The sequence below is a fragment of the Mytilus californianus genome, unplaced genomic scaffold (genome assembly GCF_021869535.1).
Source record: "Mytilus californianus isolate M0D057914Y unplaced genomic scaffold, xbMytCali1.0.p SCAF_4, whole genome shotgun sequence".
In the NCBI taxonomy this organism is placed as follows: domain Eukaryota; kingdom Metazoa; phylum Mollusca; class Bivalvia; order Mytilida; family Mytilidae; genus Mytilus; species Mytilus californianus.
In genome coordinates this window covers 50,040,237-50,057,608 of record NW_026262690.1, presented here as the reverse complement: position 1 = coordinate 50,057,608, position 17,372 = coordinate 50,040,237, and the positions used below count along the sequence as shown (strand labels likewise).

Here is a 17,372-nt window from a genome sequence, read left to right as displayed (position 1 = left end):
GTATAATGAAGGGTCTGTTTAATTATGCAAGATTGAGGTTGATTAGTAATTTGGTCAATATGATTGCATTTAAGGAGGTGGGACATTGTAATTAATGCCCCACCTTATCTCTGATTGTTTGGTGATCATGGCAGCTGTCAATCATACTGGTATTGTATCATTACTCTTACCTGATAAAAATAACAAAAATAGCCTGCAAACTGACAAAACTTAAAGACATACATGCTTGAATGACCTGCTACAAAGATATAACCCAAATTTTCACAATTCATATGTGCATATGTACACAGACATGATAATTATAGGGAACTGTATTTCAGTGTGTATACGTTTTGTAAATTTAGTAGCTTACCTGTGCTACTACTTGCTTGGGAGGCCGGTGCCTTAGGAAATACTTGGAACAATAGTTATAATCTTTCCAAAAAAGGATTGGCAGGAATTTGAAGAAACGGTTAGATATATTAATTGCAACTACAATATAAAGTACAAAAAACAGGCCTCCTTTCATAGTGGACAACATCACAAACATTGCATTTATTCAGGTTATGATAGATACCCAAATCAAAATAAGATATCTAAACGGCTTCCTAGGTCACAACAATGACGCGAAGACTTAGAAAGATTGATCTAGGGTTTGCGTTTCCTATCAAGATTTCATTGATACAGGGTTGCTGCTCACAGGAAAGCTATCAAACCAAAAGTTCCAGAGGTGAAGTTGAAATCATTCCTTTGACAATTTTATGTGCGCCATCACGGATTTGTACTTACATGATCAACAAGACGGGTGTCACATGTGGAGCAGGATCTGCTTACCATTCCGGAACACCTGAGATCACCCCCGTTTTTTTGATAGCCCGTTCGTGTTGCTCAGTCTTCAGTTTTCTATGTGGTGTTTTGTATACTGTTGTTTATCTTTTGGTCTTTTTCTTTTTTTTCTGCCATGGCGTTGTCAGTTTGTTTTTGGCTTATGAGTTTGAATGTCTCTTTGGTATCTTTCGCTTCTCTTTTTAATATCTTCAGAGAAGACATTACTATTTCCTCATGATTTCCACTTGCTTGTTGACACCATTCATCTAGCTGAACACCCCATGGTTATACAACATTCTTTAAAGGTTACGTTATCAAGATGTGATAATCACATTCAATGCAAACCTGTCAACGAAAAAACTTGAAAAAGAGATTTAGTGTAAAAAACTTATTTGACAAACGAAAATTGATAATCAAGTCATATAGCACCAATTGCGTGCAGCACGGTCCCTTCTGTGAAATATTCTTCATGATTAATGTGCTTCATAAATAAAGTTATACTGACATATCAATAGTATATTAATTAATTAGTGTATTTAGTAAAGGTTTAAATAATAATTTAAATTCATTATTTAAACAGATTAATGTGAATTGATGTGACATGTAATTATCGGTGTGTTATTTATATTGTCAGCTTCAGAAAAATATAAATGAATATATGGGTTAAGTTCATTCAAACTTAATAACACTAACACTTACACATAAGAATGTCAACCCATTCAACTATACTTGGTCAGGCTCATGATAATATGGACCATGTGTTGATAGTTGTTGTTTGTCCGTCTATTTTTCGTCAGCTATCTGATTAAAAAAAGCGTCAAAGCTTTGCTTAAATACAAAGCCTTGTAATTGATGCGTGGATGCAGGATCTGTATGTGTATTTCAATCAGATTGTTTCTTCACGGGATTTGAGTGTTGGTGATATGTTGTACTGCCCAGCAATTTTTGTGACTACTGTTATTTGTTATATGTATTATAAGATGTACAGACGGTTTTACGAATGATAACATACACATATAAATTCGTCTACCCATAATCGCATTTCTCAGGTACCCATCAAGTTAATAGATAATACTGAGTATGAGTGTTTACAACTACCATGAGAATTTTCGTGAGAAAAAATTGAATCTGCAGCTTAAATGTCAGGTATATAGTTACCCTCAAACAAATGATCGAGTACCTTCAGTCTTGTAGTTCTCAGGAAATTCTTAAATAAAACTTTGTTGTGTTCCAAATAACAATGTATAAAAAATAATATGTCATTACTTTATTCATTTACTAGTATGCAATTTTATATAAGTAATGCTTGCTAAATCTCCTTTATGAGAATACTGAATAATAAAAGTATCATTTTCTATATGAATACTATACACTAGTCATATAGGTCTGTGTGTCACAACTGACTTGAAAAACTACTCCCTGTTTTGTTAGTTAACAATGTACTTTTGAAGAAATTCAAGATAGATTTCCAGGAATCTTCTTGTGCTCTAGCATGATCTTCCTTTATCCCTCCCCATACAAACACCATACCTAAAAAATATATAAAAACTTTTATGCAAATAGAAAAAGACATTTAAAGAATATCAAAAACTTGTAGTATTCATAGAATGATAAAAAGTAAGATAACAAAGAGCAATCAAAAATGGTAAGACGAAGAAATTTTGACAATACCACAGCTAAAAGAAAAGCACAACTGTTCACAATATATTACACAAGAAAACTAAAGATAGAACCACACTAGCAATAAAAACATGGCTGCACTCAGCTACTCTAGTTCTATATTCTCTTAAAAAGATTTTGAAAAAACGAAAGGATATAAACAATAAACAGTCCATGGCGTTAAAACACTAAATCCCTGCCTGGGATGTGTTTAATTGATTTTAGTCTCTGATGCATGATTTTTTATCATTAATTGTTTTTTGGCTTTTAACTAGCTTTCAGTAACTGCGAGTACTCTCAAATCGTACTTTCGTATTAATTTGACCTGTTGACACAATTTGTAATGCATTTCTGTTATTCAATGTTTACTTATTTTGTGTTGTATCTCGTCTTTCTATTTTTAATATGTACCACCTTTGATAAGTATTTAGTATGACGAAAAAATGTTCACTTCTGTACTCGTCCTATGAATAACAAATTTATTTTGTAAAAAATGTTTCTGTACTCCTAACAACAAAATTATTATATTTAAATTTACCTGTGTACATTACTTTATTTAACATCATTTTGTCCTAGGTCAAAGCTGTCTTTCTGACATCAAAACATCTTTTTGATTTATATTGTGTCATAGATGAAACTTATGTGCCACATGTGGAGCAGGATCTGCTTACCCTTCCGGAGCACCTGAGATCACCCCCAGTTTTTGGTGGGGTTCGTGTTGCTTAGTCTTTAGTTTTCTATGTTGTGTCATCTCTACTATATTTTGTCTGTTTGTCTTTTTATTTTTGGCCATGACGTTGTCAGTTTGTTTTCGATCTATGAGTTTGACTGTCCCTCTGGTATCTTTCGTCCCTCTTTTATTCTTTCAGTGTATATTTACTTGATTTTGTGTATTGTCTTTTTGATCGAGTTAAGCCATTTCAATTGATTTTTTATTGTGTCTTTTTATGTTGTAATGTTATACCACTGTTTCAGGTTAGGGTGAAGGTTGGCGCCTGTTAAAACGTTTAAACCCGCTGCATTTTTATGCACCTGTTCTAAGTCAGGATCCTGTTTTTCAGTGGTTGTCGTTTGTTGGTGTGGTTCATAAGTGTTTCTCGTTTTTTTTATATAAATTAGACAGTTGGTTTTTCCTGTTTGAATTGTTTTACACTAGTCTTTTTGAGGCCCTTTATAGCTTGCTGTTCGATGTGAGCCAAGACTCCGTGTTGAAGGCCGTACTTTTACCTATAATTGTTTACTTTTTACACATTGTGACTTGGATGGAGAGTTGTCTCATTGGCACTCATACCACATCTTCTTATTTATATTATTTATAAAAAGAACATTCAAATAAGCAAATAAGAAAGAAATTACAACCAATTGGAAATAGGGCTCCTGGCTTACATATGATAGTCAGTATGTATGTGTGTGTGGAGGGGGTAGTTTTTTTCATATCTCAACTCAACCCTCCCCTTCAAAACTTGATTGGTGGAATAACATTAGGTATGTAAAAATGGTGCAATAACCATCAGTGTGGGTAAAGCGTTTAGCTCTATAATACCATATAATCAATCACCAAAAGCCTCAAGTAAAAATAAAATATACAGCTTTTTTCTCTATCCCTTTTTTAAAAAAAAAAATAACATTTCAACTTTTACGATTGTCCAAGTTTATTATAATTTGCTTGCTTTGCATCAATAATTAAAGAAAATTTGATTGCTCTGAAGTATTAAGAAAAATAATATCCTTTCCAAGTCGAAATGGAATTTCCCCCTAAATTGATATAAATGAAAGGAGATATGGGGTAAATGTCAATAGCATAGCACTTAAACGAGACAAAACCACCTAAAGACATCCAGAGGTCAATATATGGTCTTTAACAACAGACATGTGTCCATACAATATGTATTTATCAAACATAATTTGTATACTAAATTAATTAAACAATCTTGTTTGTTTCATGAAAGCAATGTTTATTTTTGAATATCTCTGGTGTTTTCAGAATGGACATTCACTTTGAGTAATGAAGATAAATGAATACTTAACTTTCTAAAATTGTAATTTTACAATTTCCGTTTTGTATTAATGCTCTCACCAGAAACTTTGTCAAAGGAAGATCTACAAACTGGTAAATAGGCTGGTTCAATAAGATGTCCTGCTTTAGGATATTTTTTGATAGTCAATTTATGTTTTTGGTTATCAGGATAGCATTTATACACCACATTAGCATAGTCTGGATCTGCTGACTTGTCATCATCTCCGATAATGTATAAAATCTGCACATCTGATTCCCAGGTCTTCAACAAAAGTAGTTTCTACAGAAATGATCTTTTAGAAAATACATGGCAAAACATTTTTTTAAATTTGGTTTATTGTTTTGTAAATACTGAATTATTGTATTGAAAACTTTTGCCTTTTACATGTTCTAAACTAACTTTACTAAACTGTAAATTTAAAGTTTATCTCAAGTACCCAAAGCCAATTTCTATAAAATACAGTACCATTAAGAAAAGTACATCTCACATTTAAAACATTGTCAGGTTTGAAATTTGAATTCAAAGCATCCCACAAATGAACACCTTCATCTGTAAATTCAAATCTTGAAAAATCTGACCTTAAAAGAAAGAATATCACAACTAATAAGAAAATGAAATAATAAACAGGTTCTAATAAACAAAGTATTTAATGTAAATACTGTATTCTAAATCTAGGATACATAGTGAATGAAAGGTTTAACCTCATTATAAAGGGAAATTAAATTGTACAAGAAAACTAGCCATATATGAAATGACTAGTATTGTTAAACATGAATATGTAATAACTTATTTTTGTTTTGATGTATTTTAATGTATAGAAAAGTTTATAAATAAAGGCAACAGTAGTATACCGGTGTTCAAAAGTCATAAATCGATTGAGAGAAAACAAATCCGGGTTACAAACTAAAACCGAGGGAAACACATCAACTATAAGAGGAAAACAAAGGAACAACAGGAACACTGAAGTGCAACAAAAACAAACGCCAGTATACATAGAAACGAACTATTTGATAACAACTGCGATTTCCTGACTTGGTACAGGACATTTAAAGAAAAAATGGTGGGTTGAAACCTGGTTTTATGGCTAGCCAAACCTCCCGCTTACATGGCAAATTAAAAAAATATATCGCTAAAATGACAACTCTACGTGACAGAAATGCAGCAAAAACACTCATCACAGAGAAACGCACAAAATATATATAATAGTCGACACAACATGCAAGCCGCAGAACAACAGCGAACATCTTCCATGAACGACAGACACCACAGGACATCACAAACAGTGACGCACTTGCGTAACGAACATGCAATCTCGAACTTTATACAATTATTTTCACAATACTAGTCCAAAAAATTTTCATGACAATGATGGTATTGAAAGGCTATTTAATAATTATTAGGACTACAAGCGATAAGACATAACACATTATCCAACAGAAACCATAATAGAAACATCAAAAATAAATACATGAATGTTGGATGTACAAAATACAGAGACACGTCGTATAGCAATGCAAATTCACACTCGGTATAACAGTCATATTCGGGAATAGGTCACGTTCGGTACTAAGCAGACAGACGACTTAGATGTTAAACCACAATCTAAGAAGTGGTAAAAATGTCATTAGTTAGTTTAGACACAGACACATTGTATAGATCAACCAATTCGACCGTGATGGTGTCCATAAAATTTACGGAGTGTCATTTTTAATCTTTCCTCCTCATAACTCTGTTGGAGCAGTTTCACCGTAAGGAGCACACTCCTGTATACGAAGTCAGTATAGTGTGAACATACACGAGCATAATGTATCAAATGAGATATGTAAACACCATACGACGGAGCAGAGGGTATGTTACTGCTGAGAAATGGGAAATTGGTAATTGGGAAGTTGAAATCATCCCGTTTGTCATAGATTTTAGTGTGAAGTCGTCCATCTGTGTCAATATTGAGGAAAAGATCAAAGTATGAAGCAGTCCTTCTTGTATCAGTAGTATCCTTAATTTCAAGTTCACTGGGATATATGAGATGCAAGTACTGACTGAAATATGGGTTATTCAGTGATAGGACATCATCAATATATCTGAAAGTAAAATTAAAGAATTTTGCAAGGTGCTTTTTCTATCTCTATAAACATATTGACAATGTACTACAACACTCGGCTATTTATGTAGATATGCAAATTATACACATCGTTATCTCCACTCACCTGTGTAACGAATGTAAATTAACAAATCAGTTTGATCTATTTATACCTTTTTATCTTGCATGTGTTTTTCATGTTGTCTCTAAACTCTATAGTTGTAAATACCTGCATGTTTTATTTATAATTTCTATTTATCATCGAATAATTTAAAACAAGAATGTGTCCATAGTACACGGATGCCCCACTCGCACTATCATTTTCTATGTTCAGTGGACCGTGAAATTGGGGTCAAAACTCTAATTTGGCATTAAAATTAGAAAGATCATATCATAGGGAACATGTGTACTAAGTTTCAAGTTGATTAGAATTCAACTTTATCAAAAACTACCTTGACCAAAAACTTTATCCTGAAGCGGGACAGACGGACGGACGGACGAACGGACGCACAGACCGAAAAACATAATGCCCTTTGTGGGGCATAACCAAGATGTAACTTAATCTATTACATATATGTCCTTTAATTGTCAGGGGTTAAGAAAATATGAAAACAAGAATTACACTAAAAGAATGGATGAGACAACAGAAATGTAATATTATATTTTTACAAGAAACGTATTTTTTGGATAATTCTATAGACAAAGAATTCAAGGGAGAGTTATATCATAGTTTTGGAAGTACACAATCAAGAGGTGTTTCGATTTACATTAAAAAAAAACAATTAAACATAAAATTATTGACAAGTATGTAGATCAAGAGGGAAGAATTATTTTAATCAACATAGAAATTGATAAAAAATATATTTACTTTTGTAAACCTTTACGCCCCAAACACATGTAAAGATAGAAATATATTCTTTAAAAAAGCTTTAAGCGTCATTGAAAAATATAGTCTTGGTATAATTATTATAGGGGGAGATATGAATGAGACGCTTAATATAAAGGATAGAAAAAGTAGTAGAAAAGATAAACAAAAAATAAAAAATCAGACAAATGGGCTGAAAACTTTGATAAAGAAACTAAAAGTTACAGACATTTGGAGAGTAATAAATCCAAATAAATCACAATATACATGGAGAAGAAAAAATAATGAAGAAGCTAGTAGAATTGATTATATTCTCGTTAGTCAAGACGTTAGAACTAGGGTACTCCACGCTGATATAAGACCCGCTACAATTCAATATACAGACCATTTAGCGATTTCACTTAAAATTAATCATTGTCAGGGGGAAAAATGAAAGGGATATTTCAAATAAAACAATAGTATTCTTAAAGACGAATCATACATTACAAAATGAAAATAAACACTTTAATAGATAAATATGAAAAATTGAGAAATCGAAAAAGCTTAGCAATCGTGTGGGATCTGTTTAAAATAGAGGTAAAGGAGACAACAATTGAACATTGCAAAATTAAAGTTAAACATAAAAGAGATGAGATTGAAAAATTAGAACAAGAACTAAAACTTTTGAATGCAATTTATGATAACAACCTTGATGAAAAGAAAAATAATTTGCCGAATATAATAAATTCAATAAAGAAAACCGAAGAAACGCTACAAACTCTATATTCTGATAAAATAAAAGGGGCACAAATAAGATCAAGAGTTAAATGGATAGAAAAAGGCGAAAAAATACAAAATATTTTTTTGGGATTAGAGAAATCTAGATAGACAAGGAAAAATATTACTGCTATTAGGGACAGTGAAGGGGAAATAACTGAAGATCAAGGTAAAATATTAGAAACGGGGAGGAATTATTATGTAAACTTATATACTTCAACTAAGCCAGATTTAGGAGAAATGGAGAATTATATTGAACATACAAAAATAAACTGCAAACTAACTACACACGAAAGTAATGAAATTGATGGAAAGCTGGCAATAGAGGAATGTACAAAATCTGTCTTAAAAATGAAACTTAACAAAACATAGGGTATTGATGGTCTTCCAATTGAATTTTATAGATCTTTTTGGTCCAACTTACAATATTTTTCCGTAGATGTCTTTAATCATTGCTATGAGAAAAAAGAATAGACAAATTCACAGAAACTAGGATTAATTACCTTTATTTACAAGAAAAATGACCCATTAAATTTAGACAATTATAGACCAATTACTTTATTAAATGTAGATACAGAAAATTATAGCATACTCTCGTGCACAAAGACTTAAACCAGTATTGCATAAAATTATTCACAGTGATCAAAACGGGTATATAAAAATCAGATATATTGGGTTTAATATTAGACAAATCAAAAATATTATAGACTATTCAAAAAAATTCAACGTAGATGGGGCAATCCTTTCTTTAGATTTTTCAAAGGCATTTGACTCGTTAGAATGAGAATTTATGTATTGTTCATTAAAGAAATTTGGCTTTCAGAAATCTTTAATGAAGTGGATAAATACTTTATATACATATATAAAGGGTTGCATATTAAATAATGGGTGGATTTCAAGACCCTTCAGCATTGAGTGCTGGATCCGTCAAGGGTGTCCCGCGAGTTCTATAAATTTCATTATTGCTGTTGCAATTTTAGCCTGTAGATTAAGACAAGATAAAAAATTTAAAGGTTTTCAAATTAAACTAGATTATAAAACCCATACTCTAAAGTTAAGCCAGCTTGCAGATGACACCACTTTAATTTTAAATTCAAAACAAGAAGTTTCATTAACTTTGAACATTATCGAAAATTTCGGATCACTTTCAGGCCTAAAGCTTAATCGAAATAAAACAGAAGGGATATGGCTCGGAAATTTAAAGTCCTGTAAAGATAAGGTTGAAAACATTAAGTGGACACAAGAACCGATAAAAGTATTAGGAATATAGTTTGGACTTAATAAAAATGAGTGAAAAAAATTAAACTTACAACGACAATACGAAAAATCTGAAAAAAATAATCAAAGCCTGGAATAAAAGAAAATTAACTATGTTAGGAAAAATAACTCTTGTTAAATCATTAATCCTTCCGAATATCACTTATGTTGCATCAGTAACAGACATTGATAAAGAATACCTCGCAAAATTTAAAAAAAATAATATATAGTTTTATATGGAACAATAAACCAGAAAAAGTTAAAAGAGTTATTATAAGTAAAAATTATCATGCTGGCGGGCTTAAAATGATAGATATAGATAAATATAAAGAATCCACAAATATTAATTGGGTAAAAAGACTCATTGATAACGAAAACCAATCACCCAATTGGAAAGTCTTACCAAATTTCTACTTGGACAAATTTGGACAAGAATTCCTTATATTTAAAATGAATTCGATTAATAAACTAAAAGAAATTGTTCCAGAATTTTACTTAAAGGATTCAAACTCTGAAAAAGAACCAGACCGACTATCATATAAATATATTAGACAGCAACTTATAAGGGCCAATAAACATATCAAATTAAATAGTAAATGTCTTATTTTCAAAAAATGGATAAACAGTAAAATTTAATTTGTAAATGACATAATTGATGATAAAGGAAAAATTAATCAAAATATGATTTTAGATAAACTATGTTGCCAAGCTAATTGATTTTCGGAATATTCTAAATTGATGAAAGCAATACCAAAACAGTGGTTTCAAGAGCTAACAAAGGAAGAATCAATTAAAACAAAAGTTGCTACCGACTCCGAATTTAAATTTCAAGATAGAAAAGGAAAAATGGTATCAATAAAAATATTTTCCTCCATAGACATTTACATCTCCCTTTTAAATAGATATTATTAGAAGGCAATAGGATTTCAAAAATGGGACAGACTGCTTAATTTAGATCACAATACAAGAAAAAGAGAACAAATGTTGTACTTTATTTTTAAACAATTGCTTTTCTCTTGGAAAATACCTAAAACTCCTTTATGCAACATATGTAATGTCATTGAAGATTATGAACATTACTTTTTGACCTGCAAATATCTGAAATTATTTTGGGATTAAATAAAACTAGTACTAGATAAACTTAAAATAGGACATCATATAATATCACATGCATCACTTATGTATGGATACAAGATAAACGATACAAATTATTACAATATTAACGATTTTCTAACAATTATACCTTTTTACTATATATAAAACATATTATATATCCGAGCAGAAAACAAAACAAATCAATGTGTTTCAAATTTTTAAAAATGAACTTCTCCAACATTACGAAATATTGACAAATAAAGAAGGCAAATATGAAAACTTGTACAATTTAGTTGCAGAAAAAAATAATTTATATTGTGTACTGAAAAGTACCGGTACTTTATGTATCTCTTACAAATGTAAGTTTCAAATAAAATATAAACCAAGGAAAAAAAAGGAGACTAGCCATTCATATTTATACGCCAGATGCGCGTATAAAACTGACCTGGGCTGACAAACGAACATAGCAATTGGAAAAAGAATATAGCTAATTCCTGTGAACATAAAATTCATATGGTTTTTAAGACAATTCCCTGAGTTTAAACTTATAATAGATATAAGAAGATGTGGTATGAGTGCCAATGAGACAACTCTCCATTCAAGTCTCAATTTGTAAAAGTAAACCATTATAGGTCAAAGTACGGCCTTCAACACGAAGCCTTGGCTCACACCGAACAGCAAGCTATAAAGGGCCCCAAAAATGACTAGTGTAAAACCATTCAAACAGGAAAAAAAACGGTCTAATCTATATAAAAAACGAGAAACGAGAACACTTATGAACCACATCAACAAACGACAACCACTGAACAACAGGTTCCTGACTTAGGACAGGTTCAAACAAATACAGCGGGTTTAAACGTTTTAAAAGGCGCCAACCTTCACCCTAACCTGAAATAATAGTTATAAGCTTATTTTGTGTCTAAATGATTTCGATGGTTTGGAGTTCATGCTATTCAGATTCTTATAAGTGTAGGGTAGACAAAGGACCTGCATTTCATTCATATTGATGCCAAATAAATATGTCTGTTTGTACCTGGACTAGAATGTTTCAGTTTAAGTCACATGTCTATTTGTACATATAATATGATGGTTCAGCTGATGTCTTATATGTCTGTTTGTACCTGTACTATGATGGATCAGCTGATGTAACATATGTCTGTTTGTACCTGTACTATGATGGATCAGATGATGCCATAAATGTCTGTTTGTAACTGGACTATGATAGATCAGCTGATGCCATAAATGTCTGTTTAAAAAACTGGACTATATTAGATCAGCTGATGCCCCAAATGTCTGTTTGTAACTGGACTATGATAGATGAGCTGATGCCATAAATGTCTGTTTGTAACTGGACTATGACGGATCAGCTGATGACATAAATTTCTGTTTGTAACTGGACTACGATAGATCAGCTGATGCCATACGTTTCTGTGTGTAAATGGACTATGATGGATCAGCTGATGTCCCATATGTCTGTTTGTACCTGTTCTACTAAAATCTATGACAAACGGGATGATTTCAACTTCCCAATTATCAATTTCCCATTTCTCAGCAGTAACATACACTCTGCTCCGTCGTATGGTGTTTACATATCTCAATTGATACGTTATGATCGTGTATGTTCACACTATACGGACTTCATATACAGGAGTGTGCTCCTTACGCAGAAACTGCATCAACAGAGTTATGAAGAGGAAAGATTAAAAATGACACTCCGTAAATTTTATGGACACCATCACGAATTGGTTGATCTATACGATGTGTCTGTGTCTAAATTAACTAATGACATGTTTACCACTTCTTAGATTGTGGTTTAACATCTATGTCCCGAATATGACTGTTTTGCCGAGTGTGAATTTGCATTCATATACGACGTGTCTCGGTATTTATACATTCAACATTCATGTATTTATTTATGATGTTTCTGTTATGATTGGATATTGTGCTATGTCTTATCGTTTGTGGTTTGAATTCTGTATTTTTGGTACATTTCACATATGTCTTATTTGTCAGTATAGTCGAGTTAATTTCCATTTTCCATGGATAAAGTATTGTGTTAGTCCAAATAATTATGACGTCGTCACAGCATTTATTCAAAATAACATTTCAATAAAAAAAACTCATCATAGATACCAGGATTGAAATTTTGTAACAGACGCGCGTCAATACCGTCATAGTCATGATAATTGTTTGGACTAGTATTGTGAAAATAATTGTATGAATTTCAAGATTATATATTCGTTACAAAAATACGTCACTGTTTGTGATGTCCTGTGCTGTCGTTAATAGAAGATGTTCGTTGTTATTCTGCGGTTTACATGTTGTAACGACTATTATATTATTTATTTGTGCGTTTCTCTGTGCTGAGTGTTCTTGCGTTTGTTTGTGCTGTATTTCTGTCACGTAGTGTTGTCATTTTAGCGATATTTTTTAACATTGCCATATGAGCGGGAGGTTTGGCTAGCCATAAAACCAGGTTTAACCCACCATTTTTTCTTTAAATGTCCTGTACCAAGTCAGGAATATGGCAGTTGTTTCAAACAGTTCGTTTCTATGTATGTTGGCATTTGTTTTTGTTGCACTTCAGTGTCTCTGTTGTTCCGTTGTTTTACTCTTATAGTTGGTGTTTTTCCATCGGTTTTAGTTTGTAACCCGGATTTTTTTTCTCTCAATCGATTTATGACTTTTGAACAGCAGTATACTACTGTTGCATTTCTTTATCTTTGATGGATCAGCTAATGTAAGAGAGAGGCGAAAGATACCAAAAAGTAAAATTAAAAAAAAATACCGACCTCCAAGGAAAATTCAAAACGTAAAGCCCGTTTTCAAACGGCAAAAATCAAAAGCTCATACACATCAAACGAATGAAAAACAACTGTCATATTCCTGACTTGGTACAGGCATTTCCTTATGTAGGAAATAGTGGACTAAACCTGGTTTTATACCGAGTTAAACCTCTAACTTGTATGACAGTCGCATAAAATTCCGTTATATTGACAACAATGTGTGAAACAAAAAACAGACATAATAGGTAAAAAAGTCAAAAAAAAAGGGTACAGCAATCAACATTGTGTTATAAAGTCAACAAAGAAAAACCAAATGGCAGACATTTCAATTTCTAAAGGGAAACTCCATACAAAAATTTACGTCAAAAGAGACGATTTTTCATTCCTTATTGTTAATTTTCCTTTTTTAGACGGCGATGTTCCTTTGGCTCCATCATACGGTGTTTATATATCCCAACTCGTTCGTTATGCCCGTGTGTGTAGTGATGTCATAGATTTTAACGAACGTAATCAATGCATCACTGGTAAATTATTAAGTCAGGGATTTCGTTACCATAAATTACTTAAGACATTTACTAAATTCTTTCATAAATACAAAGATTTGATTAATAAATTTTGGCTGTACCTGTAGAAAACTTATTAAAAACGGTATTTCACATCCTAAATTTTACGGTAATATTGTACTAAAAGCGCGGAAATCACTATGTGGTCCGTGTAAATTCATCGAACCTTTAAACAAACTTATTAGTAAAGGTTATCTTATTAATGTTGTAATAAGATCTTTGAATATTGTTTACAATGGCACTAAAATCGATTTTGTCATCAACAAATTAAAACATAACTAAATTTGTATTTTTTTCGAAAGGTTTTTCTGGGATGTATAAATATACATCCACGTTTATTTTCTATTAAGAGATTGCTTTAACTATATATAACATTATACATATTTATTTTAAGGTTAATTCCTAACTATCCTACTGCCTGTCGATAATTTTATTTTGGCATTGCACAAGTCATGTCTTCTTTGACTGTTCATGGCGTTAAAACACTAAATCCCTGAGATGTGTTTCAACTGATTTTAGTCTCTGATGCATGATTTTTTATTATTAATTGTTTTTGGTTTTTAACTAGCTTTCAGTAAACTGCGAATACTCTCAAATCGTACTTTCGTGTAATTTAACCTCTTGACACAATTTGTAATTCCTTTTTGTTATTCAATGTTTACTTATTTTGTGTTATATCTCGTCTCACTATTTTTAATATGTATCACCTTTGATAAGTATTTAGTATGACGATAAATTTTCACTTCTGTACTCGTACTGTGAACAACAAATTTATTTATTTTGTCAAAAATATTTCCATACTCCTAACAACAAAATTATTATATTCAAATTTACCTGTGTACGTTATTTTATTTAACGCCATTTTGTCCCAGGTTATAGTTGTCTTTCTGACAATGTTTTACATCTTTTTTATTAATATTATTATTCATTTATATTGTGTCATAGATCAAATTTATTCGTTCAGTGTATGTTTACTTGTTTTTGTTTCAATATGTCTTTTTGATCGAGTTAAGCAATTTCAATTGATATTTTATAGTGTGTCTTTTTATGTTGTAATGTACACCACTGTTTGAGGTTAGGGTGAAGGTTGGCGCCTGTTAAAACGCTTAAATTCGCTGCACTTGTATGCACCTGTCCTAAGTCAGAAGCCTGTTGTTCAGTGGTTGTCGTTTGTTGATGTGGTGCATAAGTGTTTCTCGTTTCTCCTTTTTTATATAGATTAGACCGTTTGTTTTCCTGTTTGAATTGTTTAAACTAGTCATTTTGGGGCCCTTTATAGCTTGCTGTTCGATGTGAGCCAAGGCTCCGTGTTGAAGGCCGTTCTTTGACCTATAACTGTTTACTTTTTACACATTGTGACTTGGATGGAGAGTTGTCTCATTGGCACTCATACCACATCTTCTTATTTCTATATAGACAAAGCACATAAGCAAAAATGAAAGGTAAGAATAGAAAATTGACGATAGCACAATAACACAATGACGGGATGTATAAGTACCGAGCCACGCCAAAGGGATATTACTAAAAATGGACTAAACAGTTTGGGAAATAATTTACAAAGACAAATAAAAGTACACTATAACACATAATTAATATGATAAACAACGTCAGTACCTAGAATGTATACTTCAAGACTATCATGTATAATTTGTGAAGTTGATACGGAATATTTATCAACAAGGTCTTGGTATCTTCCGATGAACATTTTTACAAAAAGGACGAGACGTTCTTTGACATTGGTTCATCAACTTTCTGCTCAGATACTTATTATAAAGTCTGAGTAGCAGCTGCAAGCTCTTGAATACCGAATGAGTTGGGAAATGTATATCCCATATGCAGGTGAAGTTGGTAAATTGCTACTAAGGTGGGGGAAATTGATAATTTCAAAATTAAAATCGTCTCGTTTGTCATAGATTCTGGTACTGAGATGACCGCTTATGTCAAATTCGAGGTATAAGTCTAAAAATGAGGCGTAGGAAGCCGTGTCTGTTGTTTCTTAATTTCTAGTTCTGGAGGATATATTAAAGGGGCATTAGCTGTCAAATTCATGTTCACCGATTTGACTCAAAGTCTCATATTTGATTTATGACATACTAAAACGTATATCTAAATTACAAAAAATCTAAAATAAACAATTAACAATGCATGTACTCGATAATATATATCAACATTTCATGTGTATTTTTGTCTAGACGTCATCTAATTTACCATCGAGATGACCTCCGAAAACTGACGACGGTCATATATCCCTATATAAACATAAATATAAATAGATAGAAACCACGTGTAATTAGATTTGTCTAGGTCTGTTTGATTTCATATTGTAGGTTAAAAAGTGTTTATCATCGTTTTTACCTGTATAAGAATGACATTTTATGGATCGAATCAGTCAACCAAATGGTTCATCCTTGTTTCACAATTCAATGTTGACATTCTTTTCCTTTTAATAGCTGAAAACATGCGGAACCCATCTCCAGCTAAGGGGTTAAATTGAAAGTCACATGAATACGGATTTAGTGAGGTCAAATTATCCACTTGCAAGTGAATAATTCACCAGCAATATTTCTAAGCTTATTTGGACACAATTGAACCAAACTGGCTGCTAAAAATTAATTATTATTTCACTTTTTCGCTTTCATTAATGATTGAACAAAAAAAAAATCATACTTTATTTTTTGTATATCTCGTAGCTAATGCCCCTTTAATGGAACCCAGTCAGAAAAGTTTGGATTGTTGATGGAAAGAACATCATCAATAGATTTGAATGTGAAATTAAATGATCAAACGATAAAGGGAAATTCAAACTCATAGGTCAAAAATAAACAGACAACGCCATGGCTAAACAAGAAAAAGACAAACAGACAAACAACAGTACACAAAACACGACATAGAAAAATACAGACGGTGCAACACGATCCCCACCAAAAACTGGGGTCGATTTCATGTGCTCCGGAAAGGTAAGCAGATCCGGCTCCATACGTGGCACCCGTCGTGTTGCTCATGTTAGTACAAACCCGGTAATAAGTTTAATTCGGGGAAAAGGGGACGGGATTGTAGTTACGACAATTGGAACATATCCGCTATCATCTGTGAAACGGATATTCCATAACGGTCAACCAACTCGTGATGGCGTCCATAAAATTTACGAAGGGATTCTTGGTTTAATAGCTTCCATGAGAGAAGCAACCCTCTATCAAGGAAATTATGATAGAAAATACAAGCCCTGGAATATCGTATCAACTGGGAGATATATACTCCATATGCAGGCGCTGCTGGAATGTTGCTACATAGAAATGGAAAGTTAACAATTGGGAAGCTGAAATCATCTCTTTTGTCGTAAAGTTTTGTTTTGAACTTGTCAATTTCGAGATGTAAGTCAAGATATGAGGCAGACTTAATTGTATCTGTTGTATCTTTTATCTCAAGTTCGATAGGATAGATGAATTCAACGAAGTCACCAAATTTTGAGTTATTTAGTGAGAGAAC

At 32.1% G+C, this 17,372-nt stretch overlaps 1 protein-coding gene across 6 annotated transcripts in view; it reads right to left on the bottom strand.

Moving 5' to 3' along the window:
* Positions 1-17,372, bottom strand: part of LOC127738212 (acyl-coenzyme A amino acid N-acyltransferase 1-like) — an 84,353-nt gene that overhangs the window by 40,184 nt on the left and 26,797 nt on the right. For 3 of the 6 annotated variants that reach the window (XM_052249382.1, XM_052249385.1, XM_052249386.1), the window contains 3 exons: positions 4,972-5,062; positions 4,544-4,763; positions 2,063-2,337 (listed from right to left, as the gene is read on the bottom strand). The exons of 1 other annotated variant lie outside the window; for it this stretch is intronic. In XM_052249382.1, the coding sequence (XP_052105342.1) occupies positions 2,201-2,337; positions 4,544-4,763; positions 4,972-5,062 (448 nt within the window). In that variant the 3' untranslated portion in view covers positions 2,063-2,200. Of the gene's footprint in view, positions 1-2,062; positions 2,338-4,543; positions 4,764-4,971; positions 5,063-17,372 lie in introns of those variants that run through there. 2 more of the 6 variants (XM_052249387.1, XM_052249384.1) reach the window with 1 other exon arrangement.